At 38.6% G+C, this 16,568-nt stretch overlaps 1 protein-coding gene across 6 annotated transcripts in view; it reads left to right on the forward strand.

Annotated features, from left to right (window-relative positions):
- mast1a (microtubule associated serine/threonine kinase 1a) overlaps positions 1-16,568 on the forward strand; it is a 178,629-nt gene that overhangs the window by 129,689 nt on the left and 32,372 nt on the right. For all 6 annotated transcript variants that reach the window (XM_057843678.1, XM_057843676.1, XM_057843679.1 and 3 more), the window contains 7 exons: positions 1,285-1,494; positions 1,577-1,678; positions 7,561-7,693; positions 13,785-13,852; positions 15,338-15,414; positions 15,499-15,707; positions 15,880-16,018. In XM_057843678.1, the coding sequence (XP_057699661.1) occupies positions 1,285-1,494; positions 1,577-1,678; positions 7,561-7,693; positions 13,785-13,852; positions 15,338-15,414; positions 15,499-15,707; positions 15,880-16,018 (938 nt within the window). The remainder of the gene's footprint in view (positions 1-1,284; positions 1,495-1,576; positions 1,679-7,560; positions 7,694-13,784; positions 13,853-15,337; positions 15,415-15,498; positions 15,708-15,879; positions 16,019-16,568) is intronic.

Below are 16,568 nucleotides of genomic sequence, written 5' to 3' on the forward strand. Positions count from 1 at the left end.
AGCTACGATTAGGCTAGGAGATTTGTGTCTTCATTTATTAATAAAAAAATAAGACGCTTAAAAGAAAAACTATATATACTTCCAAAAGAAAAATCACTTTAATTAAAAAATAAAAATAAAAATAAAAAATTCATTCATAGAAAAAAAGTTTTTGACTCAAAAATTTGCATTTGAACACTTTATTTTTCATTCAAAATGTTAGATTGAAGCAATCCTTTTTGTGTTTGGACCACATTATGGATAGGACATTCGTGTCTAAATGATTCAATCCCTTAAAAAGTTGCTTCAATCCAAAAAAAATATTTTCAAGTAAAGAAAAAAAAATATTTGCAAAAATAAAATTGCCCTCCCCTAATAAAAAAAAAATATATATATATATATTTATTTATTATTTATTTATGGAACTGTCTTTTTTTGTTTGACGTGCAAAAAGGTTTGAATGCACTATTTTATTTGAAGTGGAAAAAGTTTTGAAGGCACTTTTATTTTTTTGAGACAATATTTTTTTTTAGACAAATGTTGCATTCTGCAATTGGTCAGACATGTTTGAGTGACAAGTGGCTACACCAATACCGTATTTCTGAAAAGCTTGAACAAGCAAAAATCATGCCCACCACTCGTCCGGCCGGCCGTAGCCGTCAGTTAGCCTCGAGCCCCCGCTGAAAGTAGCGTGCCTCAGGCAGACGACGGGCTGGATGCGAGCTGCGCACCTCCATCTGAGAGCCTGCTTGTTTTGTATTTCAACTCACTAAAAGTCCCTTAAAACGTATGAAAACATACTTTTAAAATGATTTCTTAGTGCCTGTTTTCACTGTCTTGCTATTACAATTACTATAAGTAAAACACAAGGTGCGCTTGCTATGAGCTTTTTGTCCCATCCACTTGCCTTCAAGTTAGATGTACAACTGATGCATATAAAAAAGAATGATAAAAAAAATTATATTTTAACACTATAACAGATAAACCATATTCTGTATGATGTTGTCTAACGAAAGTTACCCAGCTTATTGCAAACATGATGAATAAAAATACAAATGGAGCTACTGGAAATTAGCGTAAGGTATTAGAAACCAGTACTTGCAAATGTATTTCAAGTTTTATCAAGTTTTTAGCTTTCCATAATAATCAGTACCTAGGAATTTGTAAAAAGTTAGTTGAATGAAACCTGTTAAAAACTCATCAAATCACCCGGCGACTGCTTATTATGTTTACTTTTTTAAATGTACCATTATCAATCCAATTAGACAATATAAAATGAATAATCTGTGTGTTGTCCTCGATCAGGCCACAGCTCAGATGGAAGAGAGGCTGGCAGAGTTCATCCACAACTACTCCCCAGAGAGCGTTCTGCCTCTGGCTGATGGCGTCCTCAGCTTCATCCATCACCAGATAGCCGAGCTCTCCCGGGACTGTCTGACCAAATCGCGAGAGGGTCTCATTACCAGTGTTTATTTCTGCGAACTCCAGGAAAACTTAGAGAAACTACTGCACGACGTGGGTATCAAAGCCTCACGTTTTCCCCTCGGCTACACGGCCCACACTGACGGACTCGCCATTCATCTCAATTTGCCTTCAGGCATACGAGCGCTCGGAAAGTTCGGAGCTCACCTTCGTCATCGAGCTGGTCAAAAAACTCTTTATCATCATTTCTCGGCCAGCCAGACTGCTGGAGTGCTTGGTAAGACTTTTTTTTTCAAGTTACAGAGCATGCTTCAATCAGTAATCAATTGGAAGAGGGAGATGTAATGAAAATCGGCCAATCACAACAGGAAGCCACTAGAATGGGTTTTATTTATAGACCTAACAAAATCAATATACTTCGTCTTTCTCACCTAGAAACTGTATAAAGGTGCTACCTAACCCTTTATAGGACAGTCATTCAACTTATTGGCTTCCATTGACAGCGCTAGATGTACTATTTGACTGGGAGAGTTTCTTTATAAATTACCAGTCTATACCCTATAACGGCTTAACAAAAGCCCAAATCACTCTTGAACTAATAAGCACATTACATAATAATACAAAGTACAATAAACCAGGTTTGTCAAATTCATTGCAGTGTAAAGGGATCCAGGGGTAAAAAGACATGGAGTTCTTAAAAGATAAATGTTAGTACGAGTAATAATATTTTTATATTAAAACTCCTCTTAATGTTTTCGTTTTAATCAATTTTGTAAAATTTTAAATAAAAAAAATAAACTAGTAGCTCGCTATTGTTGTTGACGTTGCAGCGTTGTGACGTCATAGGGCCACGCTCCGTACTTCACAGTCACTCTAACAATGTAAGGTAGTGATTTAAATACACCACAAGGTGTCAATGGCGAGTTCCAGAGGAAAAGACATGGAATTTCATTTTTCTGATGTTTGGTGGTGAAGAAAAAAAATAAATAAAGGCCATTACCGTATTTTTCGGACTATAAGTCGCACCTGAGTATAAGTCGCACCAGCCATAAAATGCCCAACGAAGAGGAAAAAACATATAAGTCGCAACGGAGTATAAGTCGCATTTGTGGGGGAAATTTACTTGATAAAATCTAACACATAGAACAGATATGTCATCTTGAAAGGCAATTTCAAATAAAAATACAATAAATAACAATGTGCTGAATAAGTGTACAGTATGATAATGTTACATAATGCATGAACAACGAAATGTGAATGTACTGTCCTCACCAGGACACTACGGCACGGTCCTGGCTATACAGCGAGCTAAACTCCCAAATGACGATGCTGGACGTCCGTATAATTAGCTTACTTTATTTTGGCTGTCGTTATGACCCCATCATTTGAAGAGTGAAACTAAAAATAGAAATAATACAAATCAATTTCGTCCTCGATACCAAAAAGGTTCGCATTAACGTAAATAAATAATAATTAGCTGCTATTATAGCAATGACACAAACGGTTAGCATGCGTTCGCTAGCATTAGCACATCGTTCAAGCAACCACACAACTGGCTCAAAGTGTCCGATCGCAGGTGGAAAACACACTACAACAACAGAAAAGATGATACACACAGGTGTTGCCTCTGTAGAGATATTTTACAAGCATAAACAATGTGTAGGTTCGCAGCCGTGTTTTTCTCTCTCTCGCTAACTCGCCCACTCGCTCAGAGTTGCGTAGCTGTCAGTGTTCTTCTGGCGTCTGAGTGCTCTTCTTCGCGTAAACAAGTGCGAGTGAGCCCCCACTTGGGCGTGAAAGCACCACAAACTAAAAGCATGCATTACAATATTAAAAAGTCAATGATACAATTAAACACACATTGCCAAAGGTAGAACGCGAACGTGGCCGGTATGTTAACATAACATAGCTATTAAGAGTTATTCAGATAACTATAGCATAAAGGATATGCTAACAAGTTTACCAAGCCATCAGTGTCACTCCAAAACACCAAAATAACATATGAAATGATATAATAATGTGTTAATAATTTCACTCATAAGTCGCTCCTGAGTATAAGTCGCACCACCAGCCAAACTATGAAAAAAAAAACTGCGACTTATAGTCCGAAAAATACGGTATTTCCCGGAAAGAAGAAAAAGACCTGTTGTCAGCACTATTTTAGCCAAATGCCAGTATTTCAGATCTTACCGACTACAGTGATCTCTCGTCTTTAGCGGTTAACAGGGACCAGAACCCGCCGCGATAAGTGAAAAACCGCAACCATAAAAAAAATAAAGATCATTTTTTTGTGTGTGTGTTCAATGTATTTATTCAGATTTAGCTTTGGACATTGGAAAGAGATACATATAAGACATGATTCTGCACTTTTTTCCCCAAAGTATAATAATAATAAAAAAAACGTTTCCCCGAAGTATAATAATAATTAAAAAAAAAAAAGTTTATTAATAAATGTTTTTAAAGCAGTTCAAATGTAATAATTATTATAGGTTTTAAACATGTTACTGTCCCACCGAATTATTTTTAAAAAAGAATAAATTAGAAAAATGCTTGTCTTTATTAAATGCTTCATTTAGTGAGTCCACTCAAATCCACTCAAGCTGCTCGCTTACACACAATGAGTTGCCACAACAACTGTTTAACAAGTTAAATGATGATTGACGCATGCGACGCTTTGAAGCTTCGGCTTCCAAGCATCTGTGGCAAGATCAAACATTCGACGTCTGTCAATCATCGTTAACTTTGATAAGCAACTCCAGTGCACGGCCTGACCAACAAAGAGAAGCAGGAGGGAGAGTGAGACTACGTGATCAGGATGGCTCATCTGTATTAATTTGATTATTTTTGTATTATTTGTTCATTCTTTTAAGTGGAAAAAAAATCAGCAATGGACTGAGGGCGCGAAGTTTGAAGCGCAAAGTAGCGAAGGATTACATATCTATTTGAGAAACAACCAAGAAGATGATTTCATTGCCAGTGACTGGACTAGACATCTAGTCCATTTTGACTGGGAGGGTTGGCAACCATCATTCGCTGCCAGCCTCTTCCAGTCAAAATGGAATGAACGTCTAGTGCCATAAGTGGCAACCAATGATTTAAACGAGTGCCCTATAAAGGGATACTGTATATCCCATCCCTGCATGAAGGTGTGTACTTTACAGCTGCAAGATGCTTTTTACGAGGCAGCTTTAATACATTCTGACACTGCTCATTTCCTCGTAGTATATCAAAAAAAAGGCATATCAAAAGTCAAGACCTTGACATGTTTCAATGAGTATATGAATACACGCAACTCTTAACTTGACGGATGGCCTTGCACGTTTGTCACTAAGCGCCTCTACACCTACTTTTGGCTTATCATGCCGTTACCAGGACAACCGTGGGGAAAGGGTCGATAGGGTCAGACAATATGCGAATGGGTTTTTTTTCATCGTCATGGCCCTTTAGTTTCTCTCACTCACTCACACTCTCCTGAAATGTTCCTTTAGCATTTAAGTCAGGGCTGAAATCCACTATGGTGGAAATGTCATCCAGCCAGGAGGCTAGCTGGTGACTGAAAAAATATGACCCAGGAGGACAGCATGCAATGAGAGAGGGAGGTTAATCCACCTCCTCTGTTCATTCTTTTCTTTTTGGTCAAGAGGGGGCAGGTGTGGGGGCGCCAAATACACAGCAGAGAAGACAGGAGGAAATGATCCCAGAAACCCCCAAACCCTGCCTTCTAATCCAAATCACTTGCTGATCCCACAGGACGTCAAAACAGGAAAAAGGGATGCTTTTATAAAAGTAATTTAAAGTTTGTAGATGTATAACACTCTTCTGCTGGTGTTTTTTTTTTTTTTTGTTAAGAGTGACTAAAGTTTTTTTGTAGCACTATTGGATTTTTTTTTTTTTTTTTTGTCTCATTGCATTAAATAACAACACATACTGTAAACTTACTGGGCACAACAATGTACAACACAATGTACTGTTATCCACTAAGTAGATGCTTCGCAATGAGTCTGATGCTGTAATGGCAACCTTCTTAATTCGGGAGGGGGGGACAGGAAAGCAACATCGAACATAGAATAGAATACATAGACTACATGTACTAGACAGAAGTTATCCTATCTGATGACTAACTTGACAAGGATTCACTAAGGACCCAAATGCTCAAATGTTCCGTTTAAACAAAAAGGTTTATTTTTCAGTCCATAGGAGTTCAAAAAGAGACTACGAAAAATCACAGCACTTGCTGGATCCCAAAAAACTGAGCAAAGTCAACAAAGTAACAAAAAGGCATTTGATCCAAACAAAAATGTTAGTCAAAAAAAGGCTTACATGAGCTGGTAACATGGAACATGGCAGGATACAGGACGAACCGACACAGGGCAAGGTTACATGCTGCCTATACTGTATATCTAAAGTACCACGGGTGGATACGATCAGCCTGATTGGGAAGAGCCAGAAGTAAAGTTGGAACAAGGCAGAACGCCACTACCAAAATAAAAGCAGGAAATCCTGCACAAACAAACACAAAAAAATAACATGAATTGCGAGACATGACATAACTATAATAAGGAAAGCATAAATGTTAACTGTGTGCACAACGATTCTAACAGATATAGGTACATAGCACACATTTCTGTATGGCCGAAAACACTCAGATGACTTGAAGTTCCGCTCTGAGACCCCGAATTTGGCCAAATTTCAAAATTGTCCGATATGCGTGTGTGATACATCATGGGAAAGCTTAAAATCTCAAATTTCTGGGGGAGGAAAAAAATTGAACAGGAGGGCATTTAAAAAAAATAATAAAATAGATTTAAACAGCAAAACCCTATCTGGAGGTGAGAGCATGCAAGAGCAGAATTACAGACGCCATGACTTTAACAAGATATTATCGCATACATACCTTGTTTCGATCCAAAAACTCCATAAAGCATGTATCACCAAGTGTCAAGACACAGCTGTGAATGGTCACAGCTGGATTTTTTGGGATTTTATGGGTGAAACATGGTAATATAACAAGGGTCGCGATGCAGAAATCGCATACATCAATGACTGGTCGTGATTTTCTTTTTCATATATTTACCCATTTAAACTTTTTTTTTTTTCAAGTTTTCTGTGTTTGGATTGATCATTTATGACCTAACATATCGGAAAAATACGACAGTAACAAAAAAACAATAATAATAATACAATTAAGCGATAGTTATGAGGTTGATTTGGTTGATTTGATTTGGTTGATCTGTGACTTTTTTACAGACACCATTTTTTTCATTGTGATGTCATTTGTTTAAAAGTTTAAAATATGCGAGTGTGTAATTTTTTAAAGTCTTTTTTTTTTTTATAAACAAAATATTAGACATCAATTAATGATTCTAAGCTAAAAATGACGGACATTTTGAATGAGAAATATAATTAATTACCTTCGTTTTATGGCTGGGTTGAAACAAAAACAGTTGCGTGACGTCTGTAAACAGGGGTTTCCGGGGTAAAACGGACATATTAAAAATAGTTCGGGGGCTTATTGCGCCCTGAATCTGCTATGGCAGGATATATACATTTTGTTCTATCAAACACAACAGTTCTTTTGGCTCAAAATACAGCAGTTTATTTTAAAGAGGGGTGCAAGAGCAGAAAGAGCTTTTTCAGCCTGGTCTGTGTTTGCCGCCATATATTTGTAAGATGTTTTTGAAAAAGACATTTTGTCTTTGCAGACAAAAACAAACATACAGAGGCACACTTGGCAATTATTAACAGTACATATGGTATCATATTGTTATTCATGTGAGGCAGTTAGTTCTTTGCTTAGTTGAAATCCATATATCCCGTTTTATTTAAGTTAACCTGACACAGGGTGTGCACTCTATCACTATAAATTGTTTTTCCTGCCTTTTAGTATTTAGTTGCAAATGTTATCTTCGGATAGTTTTAGCATTTTTCTCCTAGAATCTTTTAGAGGATATTAAACTGGCCCCATGTGTGAACAGTGCCTTTCGCACCTGTATAAATGTGTTAGAAGAATTTATTTGGGCTACAACACGCACACGCTCAAGGTAGCAAGGCAGTTTTAACACTTGACAAATGAATCCAATCTGCTTTTATTTCTGTTTTATGAACGCCATATCTTCAACCACATTTCAAAGCTTGTTGTTCTGTCTGCTCACGTAACAGGAGTTTAATCCAGAGGAATTCTACCATCTGTTGGAGGCAGCGGAGGACCACGCCAAGGAAGGCCAGTTGATGAAGGCGGACATCCCTCGATATATTATCAGCCAGCTAGGGCTCACCAGGGACCCTCTTGAAGGTGAGTAGGAGGAAATAGAAAAGGAAAACTTTTTTCCCCAACTGAAAAGATTTCCTTTTAATTATTCCCTGTAGACATTGGTTAGGCCTGAAAGATAAACTCACATACTTCTAGCTAAATTACTAAATATATGGTAAAGTTGACAATTTAGGTATGAAGTGTGGAGGCAGTTACTACTGCACAAAATACTGGTGTGGCAGCAGTGCACGTGTATTTTTATTTTTTTGTCTTGAATGGAAAACTTCACTCGCATTTCCCCCGATATTTTAGATGATAATCGATCCAAACAAAGATAAATTGAAAAAAAAGTTTTAAAGGGTCAAAAAAAGGGTATTTGAAAAAGAAAATCTCGACCACTCCTTGTCTGTGACTTCTGCATCCCATATACAGTGAGGCAAATAAGTATTTAGTCAACCACTAAGTTCTCCCACTTGAAAATATTAGAGAGGCCTGTAATTGTCAATATGGGTAAACCTCAACCATGAGAGACAGAATGCGGAAGAAAAAAAAAACAGAAAATCACATTGTTTGATTTTTAAAGAATTTATTTGCAAATCATGGTGCAAAATAAGTATTTGGTCAATACCAAAAGTTCATCTCAATACTTTGTTATGTACCCTTTGTTGGCAATAACGGAGGCCAAACGTTTTCTGTAACTCTTCACAAGCTTTTCACACACTGTTGCTGGTATTTTGGCCCATTCCTCCATGCAGATCTCCTCTAGAGCAATGATGTTTTGGGGCTGTCGTTGGGCAACACGGACTTTCAACTCCCTCCACAGATTTTCAATGGCGTTGAGATCTGGAGACTGGCTAGGCCACTCCAGGACCTTGAAATGCTTCTTACAAAGCCACTCCTTTGTTGCCCTGGCTGTGTGTTTGGGATCATTGTCATGCTGAAAGACCCAGCCACGTCTCATCTTCAATGCCCTTGCTGATGGAAGGAGATTTTCACGCAAAATCTCTCGATACATTCCCCCATTCATTCTTTCCTTTACACAGATCAGTCGTCCTGGTCCCTTTGCAGAAAAACAGCCCCAAAGCATGATGTTTCCACCTCCATGCTTCACAGTGGGTATGGTGTTCTTCGGATGTAATTCAGTATTCTTTCACCTCCAAACACGAGAACCTGCGTTTCTATTTTGGTTTCATCTGACCATAACAAATTCTCCCAGTCCTCTTCTGGATCATCCAAATGCTCTCTAGCGAACCGCAGAGGGTCCTGGACGTGTACCGGCTTCAGCAGGGGGACACGTCTAGCAGTGCAGGATTTGAGTCCCTGGCGGTGCATTGTGTTACTGATAGTAAGTAGCCTTTGTTACTCTGGTCCCAGCTCTCTGTAGGTCATTCACTAGGTCCCCCAGGTTGGTTCTGGGATTTTTGCTCACCGTTCTTGTTATTATTTTGACGCCACCGGGTGAGATCTTGCATGGAGCCCTAGATCGAGGGAGATTATCAGTGGTCTTGTATGTCTTCCATTTTCTAATAATTGCTCCCACAGTTGATTTCTTTACACCAAGCGTTTACCTATTGCAGATTCAGTCTTCCCAGCCTGGTGCAGGTCTACAATTTAGTCTCTGGTGTCCTTTGACAGCTCTTTGGTCTTGGTCATAGTGGAGTTTGGAGTGTGACTGACTGAGATTGTGGACAGGTGTCTTTTATACTGATAATGTGTTAAAAGTTAGACCTATTTGACAGCCAGTAATCTTGCTTGTTTGTAGGTGACCAAATATTTATTTTCCACTCTAATTTGGAAATAAATTCTTTAAAAATCAAACAATGTAATTTTCTGTTTTTTTTTCCACATTCTGTCTCTCATGGTTGAGGTTTACCCATGTTCACAATTACAGGCTTCTCTAATCTTTTCAAGTAGGAGAACTTGCACAATTGGTGGTTGACTAAATACTTATTTGCCCCACTGTAAAATCCCTGCAAAGTCCGACTGTGGACATTCACAGCTGTGTCTTGACACTCGGTGATCCATGCTACACAGAGTTTTTGGATCAAAACAAGGCAAGTACGCGATAATATCTTGTTAAAATCGTGTCTTTAATTATGCTCTCTCATGCTGTCACCTCAAGTTACCGAAAAGCCACAAAAGACATACAGTACATTGCAGTCAAACGCTAGCGCGAGAATTAAGGACACAGCATGCTAACTGACTAGCATGCTGTCCATTATCTTTTCGACTCTTGTTGCCATTTGAATAGCTTATTATGGGATGTTATTGATGTTTTAGATACATTAGCTGCTTAAATCATAAAGCCTAGGTCCTAGGCTTCAAGGCTAAATACAATAAATAGATAGTGTTATGTGCTCACATTTATATGTTCCCCTTATGCTTATGGAGCCTTTTATACTCAGTATCTCACGTTCACATTTTTTAATCATAATTTTAAAAATATTATAAAAGCCCACTGCAAAAATTAAACTATCGTAATGGAATTTAACACCTAAAGTTCCCCTGGAAATGTTTTTTGTTTGCAGATTAAAATCAAGCCAAATCAAAACGTATGCAGTAAAGATATCATTAACTCACAGCTAACTCCCCGTTTAGCCATGTTTATTTACAAAATAAAACACAGTGCTAAATGAAATCTACATTTACTCACACACCAATTTCCTTTATTATTGTACATCCACCCACATGTCTTAGTGCATGCATATTTATTATCAAAGACTTGAGTAGACAAAGGGGATTATCTTGAAGTTTTCGTTATTTATTATGTACCAGGGTGGGTGTCCCAAAGCTTTTTTTGAATGAGAAACTTAATAAAATTTCAAAGGTCTCAAAAATGTCTATTTTTCACTGACCTGATTTGACCTACTTTTAAGGTGTCAAAAAAATGCCCTCCCGTTCAAAATTTTTCTTTTCCCAGAAAATAGAGATTTTAAGTTTTCTAATGACTTATCACCTATGCATATAGGACAATTATGAAATTTGGCCAAATTGGGGGTTTCAGAGCGGAACTTCAATAGCCTGGAAAGGGCGGCGAAAGCCATAGCAAACAGACAGTGGAGTGGACCAATCAGCGATGGGCGAACTTGACGTAAAGCGACAAGAAACTGTACCGCGAGGACGTAAACATATGAGGAGAGAGCGGAGAACGGAGAAGTTTATTCAACATGGCTAGTGCGAGACAGGCTGTTGGTTTTAGCGACTCAATGTGTTTTTGGTGACTTAAAACTGAATTAACCGTGGATAGAAACATATTCTCGGCTCTCCCGTTCGCCATCTGTGTTATTGTGGACCCGACTTCCGACGCTCTAATGTGACGTTACTCGTTAACTCATTCACTCCCAGCCATTTTCACCGGAGCAAGGCCCTTCGCTCCCGCCCGTTTTACTAGGTTTTGACTGATTTTGCAAGGCCCACAGAAAATTCTGTTCTATTGCTATATAAACATGGAACCCACTAAAAGAAAGATTAGGATTAGACTCTCTTCTTTCAGCAGAAAAAAAAGTTAGTTCATATCTTTTTCCATTCTTTAGAAATCAGCATTAGAAAATAGCTTAGTTTGAGCAATTTTCCAATTTCTGATGAAAAAACGGAGAAATTGAGCTTTTAGTAAAGCATACATTTCAAACATAACTTTGACTTTAACACAGCTATTTTTTTGCTATAGTTACATCCCAAACATCTGAATAATGTTTTCCTTTTACAAAATAAGATAATCAACGAGACAATTTATTTACACATTACTAACTGAAAGATGACGCTGTTCTGGCCGCGATAGCCGGTTAAACTTTTCCCTCATCGCCGCCCTTCTCAAAAAGATGAATTTTTTGAGTCTCTGCGGGCTCTGCTCGCAAGCAGCATTGACTCGAAGGCATCAGCCGCTGCACTAGTGGTCCCGGTTGTTCTGCTCAGTCGTCCAGCGCCTTGCATTCCGGACGTCCTACCGGTTGTTCTGCTCGGTCGTCCGCCGCCTGGCATCCATTCGGTCATCTTCCGCCGGCGCCCCAGCCGTGCAGCATGGCCGTTCGTTGCCGTTGAATCGTGTTGCAGGTGCGTTACTGCCCTCCAGTGGCCAGTTACATTGCTTTAAAATGGATTTTCAGCTTTGTGCTTTGGAGATAAATTGAATCAGAACCCAGAGATGTCGCATATGAAAAAAAAACAAAAAAAACGTAAAAGACGTATGAATACGTCTTTGGGACACTGAAACAATTAAAAATAGAACGTATATAAACGTTTTTGGGAGCAAATGAGTTAAGAACACATCACGCAAACAAACAAATCTGATTGCACGGACGATTTTGTTCGGGCTCGAGAGGCCAGTAAGAAGCTGGGTCCCAGGTGAGTCTGGAGTTCCAAGCTACAACTTCAAATCACCTGAGTGTTTTCCGCCATATACTGTACATTATACAACTAGGTCAAATATTCAAGTAAAAATAAAAATGAAAAAAAAAAAAAGATTCTTTGTACCTCAAGAATCAAAGTCAACCCTAGGTGAGTGACAGTAGCCACGTTTACATGCTGACTTTTATTCATACCGATTCAAATCATTCCGAATGGAAATTTCACATCAGCTGTTTACATGTCACTTCATCTATTCGGATCCAGCGTTTACATGTGACTGCCTATATTCCGAAAGGACGTTTGACAACTGCCGTCTGACATGCGCAGATTAATAAAAAAAAAACGTCACGTTGCAAAACATGGAGATCGATCGTCAGATCAGCTGCTGTTTTAACTTTTCGAGTGGAAACAAAACTTCAGAATGATACGCCGTTCATTTAAAAAAATGTGTGGGTGCGCTGTGCGTGTGCTTGGAAGCCATGTTGCAAGTGACGTTACTTACATCACCAAGTGACGTCACCACGTCACTATGGAGCATGCGCAGAAAGAACGCAACCAGACACCATTCCGCTTCCCTGTTTACATGATATAATTTTACTTCTAATCGGTTTGGGAAAAGGAATATTCCACCCCTGTGAATCGGAATGAAATTCCATTCGGTTTGGGCCTGTTCATTCCGAATGAGGTGTTTATATGGAACACATTTATTCAGTTTGAACAAATATTCCGATTGTAATTGGAATATTTGGCTCCATGTAAACGTGGCAACTGATTCAATCCCTGCTCCCACCTCCTTCTCTTTGTGGTGTTGCGTGGAGACTGGAACTGCAGTCCACAGGGGGCGTCATTGCAACGCTAGGGGCGCCAATTATAATAGTAGACGATCACTCGCGTACATGCGCCCCTAGCAATTTGCCGCTCCAGAAAACCGCCCAACACGACCGTGCCAGGAACTGCCATTGCACCCCCTGCCTGTGCATCGACGCTTTTGTGCATGTGGCATACTAATGAGATATTTTTCGACTTATTTTTTTAAAAACAATATGTGACATCTGGAATCTAAACTGCTGGAAGCGTAGTTACGTGGCAGCATCAGCATCTCTAATTAATCATTGTGACTTTAACGCCGCCACACCGCCTCCAAACCTTTAATTAACACCTGTCAGATGGGCCCGGTCTAATCCAAAGCAGGCTGTTGATTAGCCGACGGGCTAAATGGCCTGGAAAGACTCCTTTGTAAATTCATGAGAAATATTTGGCTCCGTTAAGATTAGTTCTGCTAATGATAAGACAAATTTGCAACTGTTTTCGTGGGCAGATGTTCTTCAAATGTATTGTTTCTCCTACTTTCTTTTTCTTTGCACACAATAGAGACTGGGTGCGGCGCATAAATCTCAAATTAACAAAATTGATGGTCCTCTGTTCCGTCAAATGTTCTGTGGCATCCTTTGTTTTTCCTGTGTGCTTTAACGAAGCATTACAGTGATAATCAGAGTGTTCCAGCAGCTGTCACGCATGGTACGTGTGGTACAAGAACAGCAGAAATTAGCAGCTTTCTCCTGGCAGGGAACAGTAAGAGTGGGTGGTAGCACTGAAGGAAACTTGGGAAATTAATAGGGGCTCTCTTCTGTATGCTGACACATTTTGCTGTTGTGAACTAAAATTGAGTCACTTTATGGCCGCAATATTGGTGTTGTGCTATGATATGACTGCTGCTGTAGTTGAAATACAACGACACAAACATTTTTGAAGCTCGGTTTGCTTGTTAACCATCCTGTCTGACCCCCAGATATCGTGAGCCTGGACAGCTATGACAGCGAAGGTCAGCACACGCCTGAGACTGACGACTCAACAGAGGTAATATATTGTAATTAAATACAGTAAAATACATTGAAGCTGACAAAACATGCTTTATAGATGCCCTTCACTATGCATGAGCTGGGATATAAAAACTCCCTAAACAAGTAAAAAAAAAAATCTTTTTCCCAAGTTGTTAATCCTTTATAGGGCGCTCATTTATATGCTACATAATTTTAAAAAATAATACCGTAATTTTCGGACTATAAGGCGCACCTGACTGTAAGCCGTCACCCACCAAATTTGACACAAAAACGACATTTGGTCGTAGATAAGCTGCACATGACGATAAGCCGCAGCTGTCCTCATTGTTTTATAGGATATTTACACCAAAAGATATTACCCGGTAACACTTTATTTGACAGCGGCATCATAAGACTGTTATAAGCATAAGACCAAAAGCTTCTTCTTTGCTTCAAGAAGCTTCATTTGGCCATCACTGCTCCCTTGGGGGAGACAGTCAACCTCTGCTGCCACCTGCTGTCAACACTGTTGTCGTCCAACATGCCTCCTAGCAGGCATTGCGGCGCTACAGATGTAAATAACAATCAAAATTTATGTTCTATGCTAATTATTTCTTCAGTTACTGTTCGAGTTGTTTCATTATTTGCTAGTTTTTGTATTTGCTAACGCTTTATTTGACAGGCGCGCCATAAGACTGTCATAAGACAATCATGATTATGACATGACACTGTCAACCCATTAATAAAAGTGTACAACAGATGTCGTTTAGTGTCATCCGGCAAATTTTCTCACTTCTGAATGGATGTATAAGTTCCGAGCTGGACATAAATGGAGTAAGTGACATAATTCGCCGGATGACACTTAATGACATCTGTCATAAGCATTCAGTCATGCCCATTATAGTGTCATGTCATAGTTATGACGGTCTTATGACGCCACTGTCAAATAACACATTACTTATTAACCCAAATAAATCAACAAATAAGACGCACTGGACTATAAGCCGCAGGTTTAAAAATGAGGGGATAAAGCATCGTTTTAAAGTCCGAAAATTACGGTAATAATATTTTTTTTTTTAAATCGACTTCATAATGTTATAAAGTTTATATTGTCTTCATATACGTACAGTTTGGCACCAAAATGTAATTTATTCGTCTGTTGCCCATCATCTGCCCATCAGAGATTGCGTGGAAACACTTTTTTTTCCCACTCCAAATGAACAGTAAAAAAAAAAAAAAAAAAAAATTGTCACTGTAAAAGTAAAAAACAGGAGTTTGACTTTCCTTTTCTGTCTAATTGCCATTTTTTTATTAAAAACAATGCAAACAACAAAAAGGGAGTAAAAAATAACTGTGGCATATTTAAACTTTTTCAACATTTAAAAGAATTCAGATTTACTCATTTCTTTCCGTTCTCTGTCAAAGCAGCTAAAAATATATATATTTCAATTTACAAAAAATTAATAAAAAGAAGCTTTGAATGACCTTTTTAAGTGTTTCAGTGTCTTATATATGTGGCCAGGGTAAGGGGAGAGCCATCAAACCACCAAGTGAGGAAGACTTTCAAAGCATCAAACTGATCAGCAATGGCGCTTACGGGTAAAGCACTTGACATATGAATAGGACTTGAACAAATCTGTTTGTTTGAACATTTGTCTTTTCTCAATCTCCCCTTCTTCCCAGGGCTGTCTACTTAGTGCGACACAGAGAGACCCGGCAGCGCTTTGCCATGAAGAAGATAAACAAGCAGAATCTCATCTTGAGGAACCAAATCCAGCAGGCCTTTGTGGAGAGAGACATTCTCACCTTTGCGGAGAACCCCTTTGTGGTTTCCATGTTTTGTTCCTTTGAAACACGCAGGCACTTGTGCATGGTGCTGGAGTATGTCGAGGGTAAGATTAAGTCAGCCATTTTTTCCTCCTGAATGCTTCCTCTTAATTAACGTTTAGTAATAGTTGTGGTTAGCACATCAACATCAATTTGCTCTCAGGTGTTTTTAGTGTCAAAACGGTGTGACAATGAAGTATAATGAATGATGCATGGTGCTATCACGCATGTGTGCAGGTGGTGACTGTGCCACTTTGTTGAAGAACATTGGGGCTCTTCCATTGGAGCTGGCCAGGATGTACTTTGCAGAAACCGTATTGGCCCTAGAGTACCTGCACAACTATGGCATTGTTCACAGAGACTTGAAGCCAGACAAGTCAGTCTTCAATTATCTTTACAATTTGTGAAATGTTGGAGTGAGAATCACTTAGAATTAAAGTGGGCATGCATATACCGTATTGGCCCAAATATAAGACGGCCCTGATGATAAGACGACCCCCTCTTTTTCAAGACTCAACTTTGAAAAAAGACTTTTTGAAAACCAAATTAATTTTTATACAGAAAATAATTACAGTACATCTGAAACAAATGATTATCGCAATATATTTGAGAGAAAAAGCGTTTTATTTTGCCTCATTCAAATCTTAATATCTGAACATTTAAATATGTAAACTAAAGTGCAATCACATTCATAAATGAATGGTTTCTGGTTTTTGAAATGTAAATAAACCAATCTATTGTGATAAAACAACAGAATTGCAATAACTGCATTTACCATCAAAGTGATGTCTAACTTTAACTGTAGTCTTGAAACAAATCTGAATAAGAAAAAACATTGCAATAAAATAATGCAAACTGGTTAAACTTGAGAGTAGCTGAAATCTGTCATGACAGAACATCGCTTCAATGAAATCTGGCGCCATCTA

Source organism: Corythoichthys intestinalis, chromosome 8, assembly GCF_030265065.1.
Source record: "Corythoichthys intestinalis isolate RoL2023-P3 chromosome 8, ASM3026506v1, whole genome shotgun sequence".
In the NCBI taxonomy this organism is placed as follows: domain Eukaryota; kingdom Metazoa; phylum Chordata; class Actinopteri; order Syngnathiformes; family Syngnathidae; genus Corythoichthys; species Corythoichthys intestinalis.